General features: G+C 35.6%; 1 protein-coding gene across 1 annotated transcript; it reads right to left on the reverse strand.

The window, feature by feature from the left end:
* Positions 1–2,189: 2,189 nt before the first annotated feature.
* LOC104883983 (potassium transporter 8) lies at positions 2,190–14,025 on the reverse strand. The gene is made up of 8 exons (XM_010668567.3): positions 13,373–14,025; positions 12,685–13,177; positions 12,506–12,565; positions 4,327–4,587; positions 4,187–4,239; positions 3,976–4,099; positions 3,624–3,878; positions 2,190–3,365 (listed from the first exon to the last, which is right to left on the reverse strand). The coding sequence occupies exons 1-8, from the start codon at positions 13,400–13,402 to the stop codon at positions 2,323–2,325; spliced, it is 2,319 nt and encodes a 772-aa protein (XP_010666869.1). The 5' UTR covers positions 13,403–14,025; the 3' UTR covers positions 2,190–2,322.
* Positions 14,026–22,909: the final 8,884 nt, after the last annotated feature.

Consider the following 22,909-nt stretch of genomic DNA (forward strand, 5'->3'; position numbering starts at 1 on the left):
AACTTAAATATGGATGGAAGAAAGGGGCCTAATTACGACTCCCTCTGCGCTTTTTTATTTGCTACATTGTTATTTTCACTAGTTTTTAAGAGATAGAGATTTCCCTTTCAATCTTTTTTGGTGTACCTTTTGACCCCTTTAGTAATGAATGATGTTGGAAAAGGTGAAAAAGTAGTACTTTTGGGTGGAAAATAGAGAAACAAATATAATAGTATTTTGCTTTTTGGTGGAAAAAGAGAAACAAATAAAATAATATTACTTTTTGATGGGCCAAGTCTCCTAATAAGAAAAGTTGAAACAATGTAGCAAGGAAAAATAGCATTCATTTAAGGAAAATGTAGCAAGTAAAAAAAAAGTAGTACAATCAAAAATTAGGGTACGATTTCAAAATTGGTATAAGATACTATTTGTTTTTGCCATTTCTTTGTCTTAGTTTCGGATATTATAAATATTAGTTTGGGATATATAAACTTTAATCAATTACATAAAGTCTTTCTAAAAACCTCTGTAGCTATAAAACATTTTAAATAGCTAAAGTGTAGAGTATTACAAAGTATTTCAATATCTACATTTTTTTTAGATAGATAAGATGAATGATCCTACTAAATTCACACCTCGCTCATGTATACTAGTTAGATTTGCAGGCCAGACTCCTTGGGAAGGAGGTGATGGTAAGGGAAACCTCACCTCCAAAGAGCCCTTAATAGGGTATGATCCTATGACCTTGAATCATGAGATCAAATCTTTACCACTAGGCCAAGCCTTGCTTGGTCAAATTCTACATAACAGATTGAAGCATAGATTTTTCGGTTTTTTCACCAAGTACCCCTTTGGTTTTTCAAAATGCATGGGGTACCCCTCCTTTTATTTAAATGGACCAGGTACCCTTACTATTTCAATAAAATTCATGAAATGCCCTTAATGACTAACGGCGTTAAGTTTCTGTTAGTCAAACCCTAATTAACCCTATAATCCTAATTAACTCTCTAACCCTTAAGCCTTAATCCTAACACCCTAACACCTAACCCCAACCTTAACCACCCAACCACCACCTTCCCCCACTCCTCCCTCACCCACGCAGCCTCTCACCCCTCCCCCACCACCCCCGTCGAATTCCCCCTCCCCACCCCCACCCCCACCCCCGTCGAATTCCCTTTCCCTTTGCTGTTGTTCTTAATCTCTCTCTCCTCCTTCGTGGATTTCGAAAACTGATTCCTAGGATTGCGAAAATTTATTTTCGAAAATCGGTTGGGGAGGGTAAGAGGAGGGGAGGTGGTGGATGGTTTGGTGTCGTGATGTTGATGAGCGGCACGGTGGTGGCGGTCTGGTGCGACGCGAGTGTGAGAGGAGGTGAGGTGTGAGGTTTTGAGAAAATTGACAGGGGATGGGGTTGCTGCCAGGGGAGGGGGCAACTACCGAGGGTGGTGGTGGGGGTGGGTTAGGGAAATCGACGGGGGAGGATTGTTGTAGGGGGTGAAGGAGGAAGGGGGAGGGGAGGTGGTGTTGGTGGTTGGGTGGTCAAAATGTAGTAGTGGTGGGTTAGGGTTTGAAGTTATGGTGGTAGGGTAGGTTAAATGTTACTATTTAGTTAGTTAATTAGGGTTAAAGGGGTTAATTAACCCTATTGACTAACGAAAACTTGACATCGTTAGTCATTAAGGGCATTTTGTACATTTTACCCCCAAAGTAAGGATACCTAGTGCACTAAAAAAAGGAGGGGTACTCCATGAATTTTGATAAACCACAAGAGTACCTCGTGAAAAAAACCTAAATTTTTGGTACTTGTATTATACATGGACCCAAGTATAATAGCATAGGGCACCAAAACTTTTAAGACTATTGGATGATAAGCAATATAATTTTATGAACTTTTCTAAAAAGATGTTTTGTTAATTAGTCAAAACTTATTCCACATCAATACATGCACACATCTATAAGATGAAAATCATACGTACGATAAACATGAATGACTAGAATAAAAACACAAAGACCAAAATACTAATGAACATGTACCAACAGAGATGTATATATGTTCATTTGCCTTGTTAGTCATGTACATTTGTTTATTTGGCTTGCTATCATGTACATGTGCGCACCATCCTCTACATACAAATGTACAATTGTATGCACCATCTAAGCGTTACAAATATATGAATATGATATGGAGTATGAGGCACTTGACACACAAATTGGCAAAATTTAGTTTTGTATTCTGATGTTGATGGTACTGAATTAGCAAAACATAAATTGTATCCTGGTCTAACATGTACATACACAATCCAGTAATACACATTATAGCTACACAGTTTCTCAGCAACATAATCAGACACGGTACACCATTCCCACCTCCAGTGTTGAAGCATGGGGAACACTAACTGCATAACTAGGTCCCCTAGAGTTTCTCCTCAAGAAATCATAACCATAGTCAATAGCGATTTTCTTAATTAAACTCGAACCACTCTTGGCTCTCACGTATGAATGTCCTAAAATAAAGACCATGCCAGATTCTCTTGCTTCCATTAGTTCATGCAACTCTTCCTGCACACCAGGATCAATTTGCGGAGTCTCAGGGACGACAAACCTTACCCTCTTCTTCGGCTTCTCTAACGACTCCACTCTTTGGAGCTGGGAGGTGCCAATTATTTCACCGTCATCTTCAGACAATCTAACTCCCCGACTAGTTGAGAAAGACCCTACAACAGTAAGATTCTCCTCATCGTCCTCATTATCCTGAATATTGTTCTTGCAATCAGGCTTCTCTGAACGAATGAATTCTGCAATGCTACAGACAAGATCCTTTTCAAACTCGACCTCATCTTTGTGAATATCACGGTACCCATATCGCGCAATGCACCTATATATATGATATTCCTTGGGGCCTATTCTCCCAACAAGAAAACGTTCTTCAGATTTTACGTGAGGGACAGGCACATATTTTATGCACAAGAAGACTAGCACTTGATGGAATGCCGGAAGGTTGGTCACAAAATGAGAGAAAATGGCGGGTATGCCAGAGACAAGCTCAGTTTGTATGAGACCGATTCCACGTACTCGGACGATTCCTAAATTGGGACTCAGATCGAGTAGCCAGTTAATGGGAACCTTATTTTGGACATCGTACTCGTACTTCTTTTGAGTGCCATAATGCCATATATACATGACCATCATAAAGATGAAGGATAAGGCGATTGGGACCCATGCCCCTTCGAGGAACTTGATAAGTGATGCTGAGAAGTAGAGCGCTTCTATGGAGCCAAAGAAGAATATGAACCCAACAGCAAATATTACACTTTTTTGCCAGCACAATACTATTACTAGGGACATTAGACAGGTGGTTACCAGCATCACTGTTATGACTGCCAAACCTATTCCAGCAAATAAATCATTGTTAGAATTCAAAACAATGTTGGAACAGCAAGTGCAAAATAAATTATTAAGGAAATTTTGGAATTAGTAATACCCAACTATATGATCGATTGGCAACAAGATGGATTTATAAAGAACTATTCAGTTCAAATCTTATAAAATTTTTAATAGGCAGCACTTCCTCTCCAGGATTTGACTGATCATTCCAAAAGACATACGTACTGACATCATAATACTTGTCAAAGAAACTACATTACCTGATGCATTCCCCAAGTGTTTTGTATCTCTGAAACCAATTGTAACAGCAAGGCAAAGAACCATTAATATCCAATTAATCTCTGGGATGTAGATTTGGCCGTGTCTCTCGTTTGATGTGTGGATTATTCGAACTCGAGGAAAGCAACCCAACGCAGAACATTGTTTGATGATAGAGAAAGTCCCTGTAATGACAGCTTGGCTTCCCACTACTGCAGCGAGTATGGCTATAGCTAGAACAGGCCATCTTATATTCTCTGAAAACCCCTCACCAGAAACGGTACACAATTTCAGAAGGAAACTTTAGTATAGACACTCCCTTAAAGAGGTTCAGATGATAATAAGCACGCTTACCAGGAACAGATACATAGAATCCAATCCTGTAATCACTTTGTAGAGAATGATGCTTAGACAGGTAAGCAGCTTGTCCCATGTAAGCCAAGATCAACGATGGATACACAATAAAACTAAATGCAATCTGTAGGAAGGATAATGTGTCAGCAACGCAGATAACTAAACAGACCCCAAAAAAAAAAAAAGGTGTTCAAAATCTATGAGCATATACTTGTATAGACAGCTGGGAGAAATGTCCCAGATCCGCAAACATAGCTTCTGAACCTGATGCAAATAATACTCGATGTTAGACCAATCTAAACTGAAGTCATTGGTGGCTAGTCGATTGGGGACACCATGAGTTGTTTTTACCTGTCATGCACAGCAGGATTCCACCTAAAGACATCCAACCCCCTCTCTGGGTTTTCCTTAAGAACTTGTACATATAGTAGGGAGAGAGAGCTTGATAAACATGAGGGTTCCAATGCACAATATTGTATACACCAATTCCACTGATGCATAGGAGCCATGTTATTACAATTGGTGCAAACAGGAATCCTACCCGATGAGTCCCATAATGTTGCAGGGCGAACAGCAATATTAGTATGACACATGCAATCGGAACTTCTATATCTGCAAAAGTGATTAATTGCATAAGTTCATAAAACATCTGATTTCAATGAGCATGTACTTTGTCACAACTTTGACAACCCTGTACAAATTCAAGTTTATGTATACCTAAACCTAAATTAATGTACTTATTACAAGCATAAAAACAAGGATGCATTAGAAATGACAAACATGATTCAGAATTTTTTTCTTAAATTCTGCAAATTTAATGGATTAGATATTAACACTTCAACTTTGTAGTAGTGGCGTAGTGCTTAAGAAGTGCAGCATAGTTTTTAGCAAAAGATAGCAAAGGATGCATGAATTTTAATTTTGATGAAACAATGGCTATTCTAGACAAAATTACTGCTAATGCTATACATGGCTCAGTTGCTCCAGAGCTTCCAAGAATCACAGTATCAAACGTGCAAGACTTTGTTCTCTTCACCTTAAGAAAACTTATAGCAGGGAAATAAGTTCTACTATGTTCCGGTAATTAGTAGGTATGTACATGGAATTAAAACTCTCCCGCTCTGTTACAAAACAACCATTTTGTAACGAATTTTGGATTTGCCGTTCCGCGAAATCCAGTTATGAAACAACATAATAAAAATCACATACTTCTCGCTGCGTTGTCCATTCCGTAACGTGAACTCGCCGCGCTAGAACGTTTTTATCCCCGTTACATACGTTCGTTTTAAATAATTGGTCAAAAACATCGGCTGCGAAACATTATATTTCCCTGTTACAAGCCGTTCCCGCGACAACGCGACCGTTCCCACGAAAGCGGCCGCATTTTTTTTCCGTGGGTATGTATCTACAAACCTGCAATATAGAGAGTTGTTTATTCTTATTGAATTACTAGCTTTACATCAACATCACTCACCATTTAGAGTTAGTTAGCAAGTTTGTTATTGTTATTTAGTGAGATATAGATCATTTCATAGAGAAAGAAGGTAAGAAAGAGAAAGGAAAATGTGTTTGTTATTTTAGAGAGTGAATTCTTTTTTTGGTGACAAAATCTATTACATGAGCTTTTATACTAAACAACACGTGTGGTAATAACTTAAAACAATAATAACAAACTTGCTAACTAATTAGGGCCCGTTCGGCATTACGGTGGTTTTCTTTTTTTTTTGTTTTTTTGGTTTTCAAAGTCATATGATATATGTCCTATAATGAATAAAAAATTCGTCAATTTATTGGAAACATGATGATTTTGAAAACTGACAACTACAAAGTGAAAACTACTTTTTCTAGTTTTCTGTTTTTGGTTTTTAGTTTTCAAAAAAACTGAAAAAGAAAAAACGATAACGAACGACCCCTAACTCTAAATGCTGAGTGATGTTGATGTAAAGCTAGTAATAGAATACCCCCCCCCCCCCTCAAGTTGGGAGGTGTTTGAGTAGTAGAAGAGGGATCAAACAGACCCAACTTGGAGGGTAAATACTTGAATTAAGAAGCAGGAATGGTCTTGGTAAACACATGTGCTAGTTGAGACTGTGTAGGTAGATAGGATAGGTGTAAGAGTCCTTCTAACACCTTGTCCCTTGTAAAGTGACAGTCTACTTCAATGTGTTTGGTCCTGTCATGGAATAGTGGATTCCTTGCAATCTGGAGGGCACTTTGATTGTCACAGAACAAAGTGACAGGTTGAAGATTTGTGACACCCAACTCTTCTTACAATCTTATTGTTCTTAAATCTCAAGGAAATACGAGATTTACCAAACAAGAGTATATACCCTATGATAGATCTTCTAGATTATGGACAAGTAAGCCAGTCTGAGCATGTAATTTGAGCCCATCACTTCCTTGAAGTAAAATACTTCGGCCAATTGTAGCATTAATAAACGTAAGAGTGTTATGCAAAGCTCCTAGATGAGAAGTTCTAGGTTGTTGCATAGATTGGCTCAAAGAGTGAACTGTCTATGCGAAGTCTGGTCTAGTGTTGGTTAAAAATTCAACTTACCAGTTACCAACAAGAGGCCTATAAACTTCAAGATCAGGAAGTAAATCACCAACTTGTAATTTGAGATGAAGAGGTAAATGAGTAGTAGTTTTCTTGGATAGATCAAAACCAAGTTCACACAGAAGCTCCTTAGTGAACTTTTGTTGAAACTGAGTAAGATGCCTTTTGGTAAATACCCCACTACCCACATCTTTCGTACTGAAAGATTGGTGCAAATAAGCTTTCAGCTCATCTTTAATACTGAAAGATTGGTGCAAATAAGCTTTCAACTCATCAATAGTAGAAGAATTTGTGCTAGTTAAGAGGATATTATCAACATAAATTGCAACAATTATATGGTGATGTGATCTTTTGATGAGCATACTCTAATCATTTTTGGATTGTATGAATCCTTGAGATGTAAGAGCACCAACAAGCTTGGCAAACTACTGCCTAGAAGCTTGTTTTAGTCCATAAACGGACGTTTTAAGTTTGCATACCTTGTTGAGAGGATTAGGAACACCAAAAAGGAGTTTCATAAACACCTCTTCATGCAAATCTCCATGGAGAAAAGCATTGTTAACATCTAACTGGTAAATAGGCCATGTTCTACTTGCTACAAGTGCTATAGTGCACCTAAATGTGGGCATTTTGACTACTGGGGAGAAAGTCTCCTCATAGTTAATGGCATATTTTTGGTTATAACCCTTGGCTACTAACCTTGCCTTGCACCTCTCTAAAGACCCACCAGATTTCAATTTCACCTTGTAAACCCATTTAGTACCTATAGGTTTCTTCCCTTTAAGAAGATCAACAAATTCCGAAGTGTCATTGTCATGTAAGGCTTGGATTTCTTTGTTCATCGCCAATACCCATTCTGGTTTGCTTGGTGCTTCATCATAGTTAAGAGGTTCTTGGATTTGAAGAGAGGAAGAAGCAAAAAGGCTTTATGTGAGGCTGGATAGGAAGAAAAAGCAACTAGATTACACCAATGATCAGTGGTGAATGTAGTAGGTGTATGACAATGATAATCCATGAGATAAGAAGGTAGTTGATGAGTTGTGGTTGAATGTCTAAGAGTAGTAGGCTATGAGGGAATGATATTACTAAGATCAATTAAGTCCGTAATATTTGAGGTAACAGGAGGTTCACTTTGTAAATGTGAAGTGGGAGAAGTGTTTAATTAAGTATGCCGCCGTTTCTAGGACCGACCGACGCCTTACCTGCACAGGTACCTACGTAGTGTAGTGTCGGTCGCACATTCAACATAGCGTTCGGACTCATGTGCCTTCCAGAACCAAACCAGGGGGCTCGAAGTGTTTAGTTCACATGATGAAGAAGCACTAGATGATGAAGTATCATTGTGTGAAGAACGAACGGGATTAGGTTATGAGTAAGAAGATTATGAGTAAGCAATTAATTCGAATTCAAGATTTATGAAATCATAGATCTGAATAACAAGAATTAGAGAATGGAATCAACAATTTAACATATGATTGGAAGGATTTCAGGATTTCAAAAGAATTTCAGAGGTTTCAAGAATTTCAGACAAGAATTCAGAAATTTTAGACAAATTCAGAAGGATTTCAAAGATTTCATGCATGAATCTACGCAATATTATCAGGATCTTGAGATGACAGATGAATCACAACTGTAAAGTAACAATTCAGATTCTAGAAGCAAGATTTTAGAAAAATATTACTAGAATTCAGGATGAAATTGACGAAATTGACCAGATGATGAAGAATAATGCTTGAACTGATCGAGAAAAGGATCGTAATTGTTCAGCGAGCTCTGATACCATGTTATTTAGTGAGATTCAGATCATTTCAGAGAGAAAGAAGTTTAGAGAGAGAAAGGAAAATGAGTTTGTTATTTCAGAGAGTGAATTTTTTTTACTGACAGAATCTATTACATGAGCTTTTATACTAAACAACAGGTGTGGTAATAACTTATAACAATAATAACAAACTTCATAACTAACTCTAAGTGCTTGTTTGGTTGACATTGTTTAATATAGGAAGTTATAATTCTTAGGAAATGGAAATTTCTGATATTGTTTGGTTGACAAATTCATGGGATGTAGAAATTCCTACGAAGTTTCACTGCTCAAACAATGGAGGAAATTACTTACCTAGGGGGACCTAGGTAAGTGGAAATTCCCATGTAAATTTTCATTTCCCATCAATCATCAATCAACATTTAGCAAATCCTAGGAAATACAATTATATGGGAAAATAAACTTCCAAGGAATTCATACTTCCTAAATTCAACCAAACAAGCACTAAATGCTGAGTTATGTTGATCTAAAGCTAGTAATCCAATAATTCTTGACCATTCATTTGTTATACATGCATTTACCACTTCACTGTTAAAAAGAAGTTTAGACGTTGAAGTTTCACTTTTACAAACACACCACTGAACATCAGACTGCATGTAATGATGTTAATTATATGCTCGACATGATTGAAGACTATCGACCCAAATGATCATATAAACATAACCAAAAATATTACTTTGTCTGTCTATGTAATACTTTGCCTTTCGTGTTAGCCAAGTAGGCAACATATAGCTTTAACTATTGATATCTTAAACCTTATACTTCCTTTATTCTGTTTTAAATGAAACATTGGGTGAAATGACACTATTCATTGATCAATTTTGATTTCAATTTATCGCCATTATATGAAGAAAAACATAGTCAAGTGCGATCTTATTAGATTCATCTCGATGCATATTATCAAATTATAACTTTTTTATATTTTTTACGTGTACACAACTAGAGATACTAATGATTAAAGAGGCATGTTGGGTTGCGTAAAAAAGCAAATGTTTCACTTAAAACAAAACGGAGAAAGTATTAGAAAATCATAAAAGGTCGATGTATCTCTATTATATAAGCCATAGAGGATACCCTCTAATAATTTAAAACAATGTTTTTCTTTTTATAAAAAAATTGAAAAATGAGAATCAATGAAATTTACCATATGAGTAGGTCAAAAATAGAATATGCAATATCATTAATAACTTGACAAACTAGATAGACACAATCAATTCACGAAATAAATTAGAATCTTCAACCAAAAAAAGTTAGCAATATATTGTGATAACATAATATTTCATATTTACAATGTTCAAACAATATGGTTTATTAACATTTATAATTGTTAAAGAACTATACTATAGTCGCTAAAAAGAAATTATTAAATCATCAATCAAATTTTCTAGTGACGGTATTGAACAGTTAAAAATCATTCACCTTTAATTTAAAAAGATAATAACATCTACAAAAGAACCTTAATCATTTACATCACTACCAAAATCATTTTAGATTAAAAAACATGTTCATTTGTATATACCTACATTAGATTATCGGCGCACGCATCACGTGCATATGCAACTAGTTTATATTAATCCAACAACCTTGACATAACACCCTTTCTTTCATATATAGATAAAAATATTTGATCAAAGTTAGTATGTACGAATAACGCACAAGTCAAAAGTGTTGCAACTACTTAGAAGTCATAGAAATAACTTTATAGGACTTCTTAATAACGCTCGAATGAAATTCACAGAGCACGTCGTTATCAAATTTGTTGATACATGAACAAGTTGATGTGGCGATGATAATTTCTTAAGCAATTAAAAGATGAACAGTGCACAGCATCTTCTTTTGACGTAGTATTGCTGAGATTCGGCAACATATTAATAGAGAAGCACTAAAAAAGTAAAGTTGGCCATGATAGCTTAAGGACACTGGAACATAAGATATTAGAAAAGTAAGCTTCCAGCTAATAAGGCAATCCACCATTATCAAAATATCAGAAGAATAGCATGATAACAATAAAATATAATAAACAAGATTTAAGGAATGAATCATAGAACTGGTAAAAGTTCTAAAGGTGAAAGACAAGCAACTTTTCCTTGATGCCCTCTTATAATCTCCAATCATGTTTGAATAACTTCAACTAAGAAAAGAGACAGCCTAAAAAACATTTTTTTGAATAAGTTATGGCAATAAATCTGGTTAATATCTACATGCCTTGTGTTTTAAACAATATCCACTTAGCTAAAGGCCAGATAAGGTCATACGAATATTAGTTGTCCATTCAATTACAGAGAAGGCACTATATAATAGAATCAGATTTACCAATCAGAATCATATCTTATAACAAAAAGATCATATAGATCTTCCCTATATTTATCTCCAATCCATTCCACGTCTACTCTTTCAGTAATAGTACCTTTGTAATCTATACAATTTGAATTTCACACTTTGATAAGAACTAGTTATTAGGTCCGGACTATGCCCTGGATAAGAAAAAATTTTATTTATTAATATTATACTTTATGATAATAACACTAAATATAACATAGCCTAGTGGTTAGAACTTTAGTATATGTACTCGGTCTTGAGATCGAATCCCTAAACTCTCAAGGGAAAGCGCCACGTAACACAGTTTCTTGTTTTCCTTATGAGTAAATCATAATTTCTTTCGGAGTTACCTACTTCGCTAAAAATTGTACACTTCTGCAATAATTTCGCGAAGTGCCAGGACCACCAATTAGGTAAACCTGGCTCCTCTTACCGTCAAGCTGGTAGCATAGGTGACTTAAAACTCCCTTGTGGACAATTTAGACATCATTCAGTACTCAATAGTATTCAAAAAGTCCAAGCAAATCACATGAAAATAATTCCATTATCAAATCATGTGAGTCATATCCCACCCAGCTAAACTGCCATAGTTTTACCAAACAATGACCATAAAATGATTTAATGCAATTAAAGCCACATTTTCTCGTCATAAATCTGCACCACAAAAACCATTTTTGATGTACACATGTCATTCCAAGATGGAAACCCAAATTTCGTTTTATGCAAAAGATAGATGATTAGGCATGCACAAGAGAGCACAATCCCATCTTGAACATTACTTTAATGGACCCCCCCCAGGGTGGACCCCACCACTGTGTGCAATCTAATAAAAAAATGACTTTTATGTGGTTTACTAAATACAGGAACACGTGATATTGTTAATTGAGAAAGGGCCACCAAAACTTTCAAAACTAAGAAAAATCTAAATCCCAGCCAAAATTCTGATAGCTAAATAATTATTTACTTTTTGTGAACTTTTAGTAGTACACTTTTACATGGTAAACGAAGATGTCATAGGATCAACATGCTTAAAACAATTGAGAATTTCTCATGTCAATTTAGCTCTCTTCTGTTCCCATTACCAAACATCACCATATAATCATAAGAGCTATGTATGAAGAGCTTAAAGTATATATGAAGCATTAATAATATCAGTCAATATGTTCCATAATCATTTTAAGCAACGAAATTGTTAACACAGGGTCATGATTGCCGGTCATTTAAGTTAATATTATTTATCAATTCGATATATACTAAGTTAGTATACAATTCTAAGTTTTTTTTCCGATTCATAATACTTATACATTATCAACATATACAGATATACTACTAATTGATAGAGAATAGAATAGAATAATTCTCTATTAAAGAAATTCCAACACTAATATAAAAGGTGTGGATATACTAAATATTATCCTTTTGAACAATAAAATTGTGTTTATGTATGGTTACTTTTATGTGTGCTAATTTTTCTCTATTTCTAACCTGCTATTACCTCTCTTTTATTGACCTATGTATTAATAATTCGTCACCCGCATGACCCGACCCGACCAGACTCACATTGGCCGGCAACTGAATGACCCGCACTGACCCGCCTGAAAGACCTGATAAGCAAGTCTACTAGCCATATGTTACTTGGTCATAAATTCCAAAATTGATATTACTAAAAGAAACTTCCATCTCTCTAATATAGAACAAAAATATGACTAGAGATTCATTCCAATTAAAACTATTCAACTCCCCATGTGCGATAATTCAATCCAGAATCCTAATTCGTAAATAAACTATTATTAAATTAAAACATAAAAAAAAAGGTAAATAAATCACTAACTTACACTGATGATGCTGCCTAGATGTGGTAAGTGAGAGTTCCAACCCAGAAACAGCTGAGAAAACTGAAACCCCAAAAACACATTGCATATAAATTAGCAACTAAAAACATCCATAATAAATTCCCAAATTTTAAAAATGAGACCAAAATAGTAGAGCATGAAAAGAAAAGATTGTAAAGTACCAGAAATTGCAGGAGTAAGAACTCCATCACCAATAACCATACAAGTACCAATAAGAGCCAAAACCAACAAAACCTTGTGCAATGTTTTATGCTTCTCCAAAGTCAATTTCAAGGTAGATGAAGTATCATTTTTATCAGTAGATGTAGTAAAATCATCTTTCTTATAAGCTGAAAGTTCTTCATCCAAAAGTTGGCAATTAGGCAAAGAGCTTACACGGGCATGGCGGCATAACAAAGAGTACAAGGCAAAAGTACCACCTTCACCATTATCATCAGCTCTAAGAACAATAAAAACATACTTAAGTAATGGAATTAAGGTTAATGTCCAAAAAACAAAGGACAAAACCCCATAAATTTCTTCATTAGTATCAGAATGATGAATATCTTCAGCAAATGCACTCTTGTAAACATATAATGGGGATGTGCTTAAATCACCATAAACTATTCCCAAGCTTTGGTAAGCAAGGGTTAGAACTGTTTTCCATGATTCTTTCTGCAAGTTCAACAAAACACAAATCAGAAAAACTCAGAATTTCTAACTGTTATAACTTATAAAACATTAATACACTTATATTTCTTACACTCTTCGTCTCTTCCCCAATCCCCACCTACTTTCCAGTTTCCCCAGAGTTTCAGAAAAAATGGGGTCCTACAATAATAACCAATTAGAATTTGACAAATGTCTTACCTTGATTCGGTTGTTGTTTTCCAGATCCATGTTAGGATGTGACGGCCTCACGGGATCGATTAGACCTGATTATTCTTGTTCATTTAACTAAAAAAGAAAAACTTTGCGCAATTCAGAACCGCGAAAAATCGAAGCAGAATTATAGAAAGGAGGTTAATGAGAGACAGGAACAAGAACGACACAAAGCACAACAATAGAATGCCAATGAATGGCGGTTTTTGGTGTATGTTGTTTGTTTTTGTTTTATGGGTTATTGGGAAATGGAAGGGGCGGTTGGACACAGACACACAGTGTGTAGGAGTAGGAAATTAGGAATAGTGATAAGGAGGGAAGGAGTGGGAGGAGAGAGAAAATGAGGAAGTGAAACTGTAAAAGTAGTGGAAAAAGAGTGTTTGTTTTTTTTTATTTTTGGTTCTTCTTGTGCTTTATTTAGGCAGCCTTGTAATTTGATTTTTAGTTGTTTGGTTTTGGGAGAATGTGGGGTTATGCCCATCTCTGACACGAAATATTCATTTGGCCGGTGTTTGCTGTAAACTACTTTCTGATTAAATGGAGGACATTATTTGTGTGAATCTTGTCTTGATTCTTTCTTAAGTTGTTGTTATCGGACTATGATGTTAGGAAGAGAAAAATTCTACTTTACTAGCTCATGATACGCATTACGGCATTAGTGATAGCCTCATACAAGCATATTAGTGGAACGAGTTTGGTGGAGACTTGTTTTATTTGCGTTTAAGTTAGGTGAGAATGGATGGATGTAGAGATATCCATTGGTCAGGTTGAGACGTGATGGGGGTGGTAGTGTGCTTTATGTCAGGTCGAGCCAAGTCTGGAAGAGGTCAAAAGAAAAATTGTCTTATGTTGGACTCGTACCACAATTTTAAAAGAGGGAACCAGCAAGACTTAATCTACATGTAGCCGTGTAGGGTTCGTTTATGTTATATCTAAGACTTTCCTTATGAATCTTCAACTTTTTGTATTATTGTCGAAAATGGGTTAGATAGGAGGTTGGCAACCTCGTCGTGCTTGTGCTTGCCTTAGATCCATATTTGGAAATGGTATTCATGATTGGATGACTATCAACCAACGGGCCTATCATGACGGGTTGTGCCAAAGTCGGGTCGGGCTGCCACCCCTTATAAAGGCAAGACACATTTATAACTCTAGGTGGAGGTTTGGCCGGTGATGAGGTGAGGATCGAGATAAAAATTGTAGTTGATATATGTAATGGGGCATGTGTGGAATTTACGTTTTACCCGCCTCATCCTCATTTGCGCATCTGTAGGCATGTTTTTATTCACCTACACAGGATCGGAGGAACGCGTATTTGACTAACTCATTGCAAGTTTTTTTAAAAAATAATATTTTAAAATAGAGAGAAATCATCAACAAGTCTTTAAAGGAAGACTCATACACCTAATTGAATATTGGAAAATCATAGAGGAAACTTAGAGACTTATCCAATGTATATTTCCTCGTCTTGACTCCATTAATGGTCAATAAACCATAGATTGAGTTCGGGAGAGAGAGTACAAATAAGATCAGGAATCAAATTCGTCCATTAATGACCTGAACTTAATATCGATTCATGTCAAGTTTTATGCAATGAAATAACCACATAATATTTTAGTGCAATTTGAATACTAGTCTATGTTAGTTCGCTAGGTTTGAAAGGGGGCCATTATGATCTTAGAGGTGAGTAGTTTCGCTAAACTCAAGGAGTGCCTTTATGGTCTTAGAGATAACTAGCTTTGCTAGGTCCAACGGGTGCCATTATGGTCTTAGATGTAAGTAGCTTTGCTAAACTCAAGGGATGCATTTATGTTCTTGGGGATAACTAGCTTTCCTAGGTCTAAAGTGTGCCATTCTTGTCTTAGTGGTCACTAGCTTCGCTAAACTCAAGGGACGTCTTTATGGTCTTAAAGGGCTGGCTAGTTTCGCTAGGTCTAAAAGGTGTCATTATGGTCTTAAGGATGAATAGTTTTGCTAGGCTAAATGGTTTGGACTTCGTCCTATATGGGTTTGGAAACGAACTTGAATAGACTCAGGAAATTGGTTGAGCCTTATATGGACCTAATTTTGGACTTAGACCTATTGGTTTGAAGTTAGACTTGAAAATGGACATGCGCTTGACATTGGAAATGGACTAGGATTAGATTGGAAAAGACTGGGATTATGCCTAGACTAGGGTTCACATAAAGATGCAAATGGGCCTAGATTTTGACATGAGCTAGACTTATATGCGCTTAAGATCGATTCTGATGCTAATAAATGTATAGACTCAAATGTATATGGACCTAATATGAATGCAAAATGGACTCTAATAAACATGGGCTTGAAATGAATGCAAGTGGATTGGATTGGGTTGATTGGATTGGATTGAAGGTATTTTGATTAGAATTCTCGAAATTCATTTTTTAAAGAGATCACTTGTTTTATCTTTTATTAGCAAAATATGATGGAATTTTGAAAAATACATTTTTTGGTGAATAGATGGTATGATAATGATTAGTAAATGTTTTCGAAAAAGGTAGAATATAAGAGGTTGTAGGATTGTTTCTGAAAAAATGTAAGTTTTCGAAATTGATTGAATATGGTAAATTAGGATTGACAGGGAAGATTACGTGGACAACAGGGAGAAGGTAGACATGCATGATCATTCTAACTCTAACATGACCAATTTTCTAGATGCACTTTTTTAGGACAGACTAGACCTTGCTTGAAAAGACTGGTTTTTTTGTATGCTTTAATTAGGTGAGGCCCCTAGAACGATCATGCTTTTACGCAGATGCAGAAGGACCGAACATTGGATTGACCAACACGACGACTAAATTGACGAAAACCATGCATGCAATGCACAGACTGCGTGCCATACAACATAGTTGCGTGCAACACATAATCGTGCGTCTGGCATGGGAGCGATGCCACGCAAACTTAATGCACTTGGCGCACTTCTCCCGGACATGTTTTTCGGGGATTTGGGTGAGGTTTTGACCTGTGGACAATCTTTTTTTTTAGACACGACGCATAACACTAACAATTTCACAAGTTACTAACAGGTAAAATTGCAATCACAAGCAAATGTCATGTACCATTGTAGGCGTGGATTTTTAATTTAATGCCTACCGGCCGCGATGTGAGCGCGTTTATTTGACTACCCCATGGTTAGAGAAGTAACTTTGGAATTCAAGTTACTATGTTGCAATATTTCTCATGAATGTGAGTTTTTTGGGAACAGATGGAGATGTCGTTGTTGTGGATGTCATCCACATCACCCATGCAGCTGTTGCCACTGTGAGTACTGAGCTTTTTTAGTTGATGACGATGCCTGCAGTTTACAAGCTAGTAGCTATTATACTCTATCTGCACTTAACCTAGAACACTTGTATAAGCTTGGAGGCCAGGACATGTTTAATATTAACTGCAGCTTCTCTGCTTATCTGTTTTGTTGTATAATATGAGCACTATAAGAGGGGGGGGGGTGAATTATAGTGAGAGAATAAGCTCTACTTTTTGCGGAATTAAAAGTAAACTTGGGAACAAACAATGGGAAACGAGAGATTTTACGAGGAAAAACTTCCTAGGCCTAGTAGGAAAAACAACCTCGACCACAAGGGATTTTAAAACAACTTTCCACTATAATAGGCCAAAACAACTCTGATTACAACCTATTACTTTTCTCTCGATTCTCAACTTAAGTCACTCAACTCAAGTTCCCAACGACAGTTCCCAACAACTGACGTTTTCTCTCAAAACTTCACTCGAAGTTCCTTTCTCTTTCTCTTTCTCTTTCTCTTGCTTCACTCAAAGTTTTCTCACACTTACAAGAGTTCACTCAAACCCTTTTTCTCAAAAATACACTTTATAAACAATGGAAGAGTAATAAACTCGATTAATGTAAGTATGAATTCTCTTAAGGAAAGGCACTGACACTTTAGATAACTTAAGACAAATTAACTAAGTCAGACACACATGGTGTGACTATAAAAGTCAGACACACTTTTACTCAAATGAATTAGGCGCCTATTTATAGACATTAAGACAAGACATGATTCCACTAACTTAGACCTTATCACATGTTCTCCATGATTTTAATTAATTAATTAAATTAAATTAATTATTCCATGTCATGTAAGCATCCACTAATCCACTACTTCACTTCATAGAAGCAGTAACAATATACGTGGTTTTGCAAACTTGGAGAATAATTAACTTATTTAATTTAATTAAATACTTGGAGGATAATTAACTTACCACTAAATCCACTAACTCATAAAACTGTAGCAGTAAACTTTAGGCGTGTAACTAGAATTTAGGAAATAAATAAATAAAATCTTTAGCTAGTTTTTAGGAAAAATATCTTTTTCAAAATCTTTTATAAAAACCGGAAAACAGATTTTTAATTTAAAAATCCGAAACATTTTAAAACCGGAAATAATTATTTTTCGAAAACTAAATCTTTTAAATAAAATATAAAAGAATAATATTTGAAAATCAGTTAATTTAAAATCAGAAAATCTATTTAAAATCTTTTCCTAACAAACTTAAACTAACTTCCTAAAATATGGATCTTAGTCAAATATCCCTAAAAACTCTAACAACTATATTGGGCACACAATTACTTAGGCGCACAATATTAGTCACTTAGAAGTTCCTAAATTAGTTTTAAAGTCTTGTTCCCTAATTATTAAGTCTTGTTCCTAAGCCTTGTTCCTATAGTGCCAGGTCTGTTCCTTTCATGGGAACAGAACCAAGTTCCTTTGAGAATTCACCACGAACTTAATAAAGCTTTACTCAACCTTAACAAGAAGATTAATAAATACCCTAATGTATTCTAATCTTCATTCCATGCTTGATTCTTCATTTCTCGAACATCTTTACTTCGATCTTGATTAATTCTCCGCTTTAATCTTCAATCAAGTATTCTCTTAGCTCGAGCATGAATTACCTTGCAATCAACATAAATAAAATATACTATGTCTTTTGTGGTTAGGTCATCTTCAAAACTCAAGGGTCAACAATTTCCCCCTTTTTGAAGATGGCAACAAAAGGCATATACTAAAAATAATACACATAAGTCATATAAAAATAATTTTAACAAAGTATGTAACCAAGTTAAATTAAGTATTATAGACTCGTTATTTTATTTTGTAAAGTCGAAATATGAGAACATAATTCATGACAAAAAAAATTTACTCTGATTTGCCTTATCTTTCCCCCTTTGGCATCTTCAAAAACATAGTCCACGATTTCAAAAAGATGAATATTATTCACTAAACACATCACATACATCACCAAACTTGTAAGAAATAAGTTGGTTAGTATAAGCAAATAAAGCATTCAACTCTCAAAAACCGCAATCCAAGAATATTAGCCATTCATTTAGACGCACACATGCAAAAAGATCAAACTTAGAATTAAGCAAATAAGTTCCATTGTAGCATGATTAAAGGAGAAGGATAGAAAAGACAAATATTAAACAAAGTTCATGTTCCCACACAAAAAAAAAAACTAAAGAGAAAAGTTTATGATTTAGGAGAGGGAGGTTGTTCTACTTCTTCCACCACATCATGAAGCTTTGCCATCACTTCTTGATGATTTTCGGCCAATGTATCATTTCCCTTGAGCACAATGTCTTCCAACTTCAACAATCTAGAGTTCAGTGCTTGAATTGAGGAAGAAAGTTCACCAAGCCGAGCCATAATCTCTTGTTGTCCATCCAAGGCTTTGTCAACTTTGTCATAACCCCTTTTACCAACCCATTTAAATCCTTAGCTTCCGTAGCAAACTCCATCATTGCTTCCAAATGACCCATAACCAAAAAAAACAGAATCCAACCTTCTAGCATGAGCTAGAGTATATGTAGAACCAATGGTAGGATGTTGAGAAGACGAGGGAGCTTGAGAAGGTTTGGGAGCTCTGTTTGTTCCTTAGATTTGGGAACAACAGGTTGTTCCTCTGGAATGGGAACACACCTGTTTCTTAGCTTTAGGAACAGAACAGGAGGGTTTTGAGGTAGAGGGAGGGATAGATCATTTGTGGTGCTAGGGTAGAGGGTGAGGCAGATTTTTGTGGAGATGGAGGAAAAGGAGGATTGGTTTCCATGGGAACAGGAGTCGGTTCCCTAGAAGGAGGTAGGTTAGATTCATAATCTTCCCTATCAATCACCTTTACTTCATCTTCCTCAAACTTTCTCGGCATCAAGAAAGGAAAATTAAGCACTTTCATTTTTGAACCCTTTGACTAGCTCTAGTGCTTTCATAACCGGTTTCACCACCTCATCAACCACCTTCTTCCCTTTCTTTTAGTTCTTCTTTTTCTTTTTCAATTTTCTTTCTTTTTGATTTTTTTTTCTTTTTCTTTTTCGCTTTTCATTTTCTTCTCTTCAACTTCTTTTTCTTCTTCTTCTTCTTCCACTTCATCATCCACATCATCATCCTCATCATCATCAAGATTAGCACGTCCCTTAATAACTTCTCCATTCACAACACAAACATTTAAGTTATTCAAGGCACGCACATTCAACATATTTCCCGTGGAACACTCATGGACTGAGTTCCCGAAATTTTCACTTTAAACTTAAGTAGAATTTCGGTTACTAAGCTCCATACCAACAACAAATCCATTTTCAATGCAATGACTCAAATGTTGAATCATTAAAGAGGAAAGTTTATGTGTTTGTGAGAAGCTAACAATGAATGTAAATTAAATCCAACATGCTAACTTGAGCACGTTTGGAAAGACGAGGCAATAAAGCTTTCTTGAGGATGTGAAACAAAATTTTGTGATAAGGGGAAAGAAGATTATGATCAAGAAATGTTTTTCCCTTTTGACCCCATACTTAACAATCAATTGATCAAAGAAATGTCCGAAAATGGATATGAACCACGTTGTTTCTTGAAATAAACATCGTTCCTCTCACGGGAACACCAAGCATTTACCCAAATTTTAGCATTAAAATCAATTTGAGTTCCTTTCACCAATGTGGAACAATTTCCTTCTTCATCCATGGAAAAGTTTTCACAAAATTCATCCATCAATTTTGGAATCAAACTATTTCCATAACATTTCACAAAAAGATTTTCCCAACCTTGAAACTTAATCATATTAAGAATTGACGAAAGTTTACTCTTTTGCACCAAGAAACATCAATAAAAAGTCCATGCACATACCTAGTTGCCGTGGAATTTTTTCGACAACCGAGTTGTTCCTCTCTCGGGAACATCTGATTCCCCCTCACTAGTTGCATGAGCTTCTTCAACCTCCATTTCAACCGATTCTTCTTTTTCTTCCTTTTCCTTAGAATTCTTGATGAAGAATTGGGAGAAATATCCATGGGTGTTGGTGATTCAATTTTAGGGATGAAGGAGAGGGTTTTTCGGCTTTGTGGGAGGAGAGAGAGTGATGAAGTGTTTTTGGTAGTCATGATTTTGTGGAAATTTTCGGTTTTATGAGAAGGAAGGAAAAAAATTTGTTTTGTTTTAAGGAAAGAATAATATAAAACCGTGTATTTACACGTTTTTAAGAAAAAAATCTTCTAAAAAATATCTTCAACTAACTTGAGAGATATAAGGAAAAATCAGATTTTTAGGAAATAAAATCTGAACAGAATATTTTTGGTTTTTCGAATTTTGAAAAAAATTTATCTAAATCGATACGTTGGGAACTCGTTTGGGAACAATGAATGGAAACAATGAAATTTTGCTACTTTGGAACTCCATTAATTCTTTTAATCCTTTATATCACTTAAGGCATAGAATTGTCCTATGAACAATAAGGGGAATATTATTGGACATTGGTGAGCAGTTTTCAGACATTTTTACTTATACATATGAAATAATCATATAAGAATTGTGATGTATTTAAGCAAATAAAACATCAAAATGCACATCAGACATAATGCCAAAGAATTAACACAAAGGGGAATAATGTAGCAATCATTTCAATTTGATTAAGCCAAGTTCAAGTCTCAATTTCTCAAACCTATCTCTATTTAAGGGTTTTGTCAAGATGTCTGCAATTTGACGTTCAGTCTCACAGAATTCCATTTTAATAAGACCCTTTTCAACATTATCTTTCAGAAAGTGATGCCTAATATGGATGTGTTTGACTCTTGAATGATGACAGGGATCTTTAGAAATACTAATAGCACTAGTATTATCACAATAGATGGGAACACATTCAAAGTAGATTCCATAGTCACGTAGTTGTTGTTTTATCCATAGCATTTGGGAACAACATGCTGCTGCTGCAACATATTCAGCTCTGCTGTAGATAAAGCAACTGTGTTTTGCTTCTTGGTGCTCCAAGAAACTAAACTATGACTAAGGAACTGAACCATACCTGATGTACTCTTTCTATTGACCAGATCTCCTGCATAGTCAGCATCCGCAAATCCTTTCAATTCAAAGGTATCACTCTCGAATAGAATAGGCTTAAATCATCTGTTCCCTTGAGGTATCTTAGGATTCTCTTCACAGCTGTGAGATGAGATTCCTTTGGATTGGCTTGAAACCTTGCACATAACCTACACTGAAAGCAATATCAGGACGACTTGCAGTTAGATATAGTAATGAGCCAATCATACCTCGATATTTGGTTTGATCCACACTTTTCCTATAGAATCTTCATCCAATCTGGTTGAGATTCCCATAGGTGTATGATTAACTTTGGATGCTTCCAAACCATACTTTTTCAATAGTTCCTTTATGTACTTTTGTTGATGGATGTAGATTCCTTCTTCTGTTTGCTTGATTTGCAACCCCAAGAAGAAGTTGAGCTCACCCATCATACTCATTTCAAATTCTTTACTCATGAGATTAGCAAAGTCCTTGCACAAAGATTCATTAGTGCACCAAATATAATATCATCAACATATATTTGAACAACTAATAAATGTTTTCCTTTTGATTTTAAAAACAAGGTTCGATCCAATTTTCCTCTTTTAAACTCATTTTCAAGAAGGAACTTAGAAAGTCTTTCATACCATGCTCTTGGAGCTTGCTTTAACCCATAAAGAGCTTTGTCAAGCTTAAAGACATGATTAGGAAATTCTTTATTTTCAAAACCTGGAGGTTGTTCTACAAATACCTCCTCATTAAGATAACCATTTAGAAAAGCACATTTTACATCCATTTGATACAATTTAAACCCATGAAGGCAGCAAAAGCTATGAAGATTCTAATTGCTTCCAATCTTGCAACTGGAGCAAAAGTTTCTTCATAATCAATGCCTTCCTGTTGATTGTATCCTTTCACAACTAACCTGGCCTTGTTTCTTATGATAGTTCCGAACTCATCTAATTTGTTTCGAAACACCCACTTTAAACCAATAACCTTGTTATGTTTAGGCTTAGGTTCAAGGTGCCAAACTTTGTTTCTTTCAAATTGATGAAGTTCATCCTGCATTGCTACGATCCAATCAGCATCAGTGAGAGCTTCTTCATGATTCCTAGGTTCCAACATAGAAAGAAAAGCATGAAAAGCACAAAAGTTTTTCAATTGAGATCTCGTTTGAGTTCCCTTATTTATGTCACTG

The sequence above is a fragment of the Beta vulgaris genome, chromosome 2 (genome assembly GCF_026745355.1).
Source record: "Beta vulgaris subsp. vulgaris cultivar EL10 chromosome 2, EL10.2, whole genome shotgun sequence".
NCBI classification, from domain to species: Eukaryota; Viridiplantae; Streptophyta; class Magnoliopsida; order Caryophyllales; family Amaranthaceae; genus Beta; species Beta vulgaris.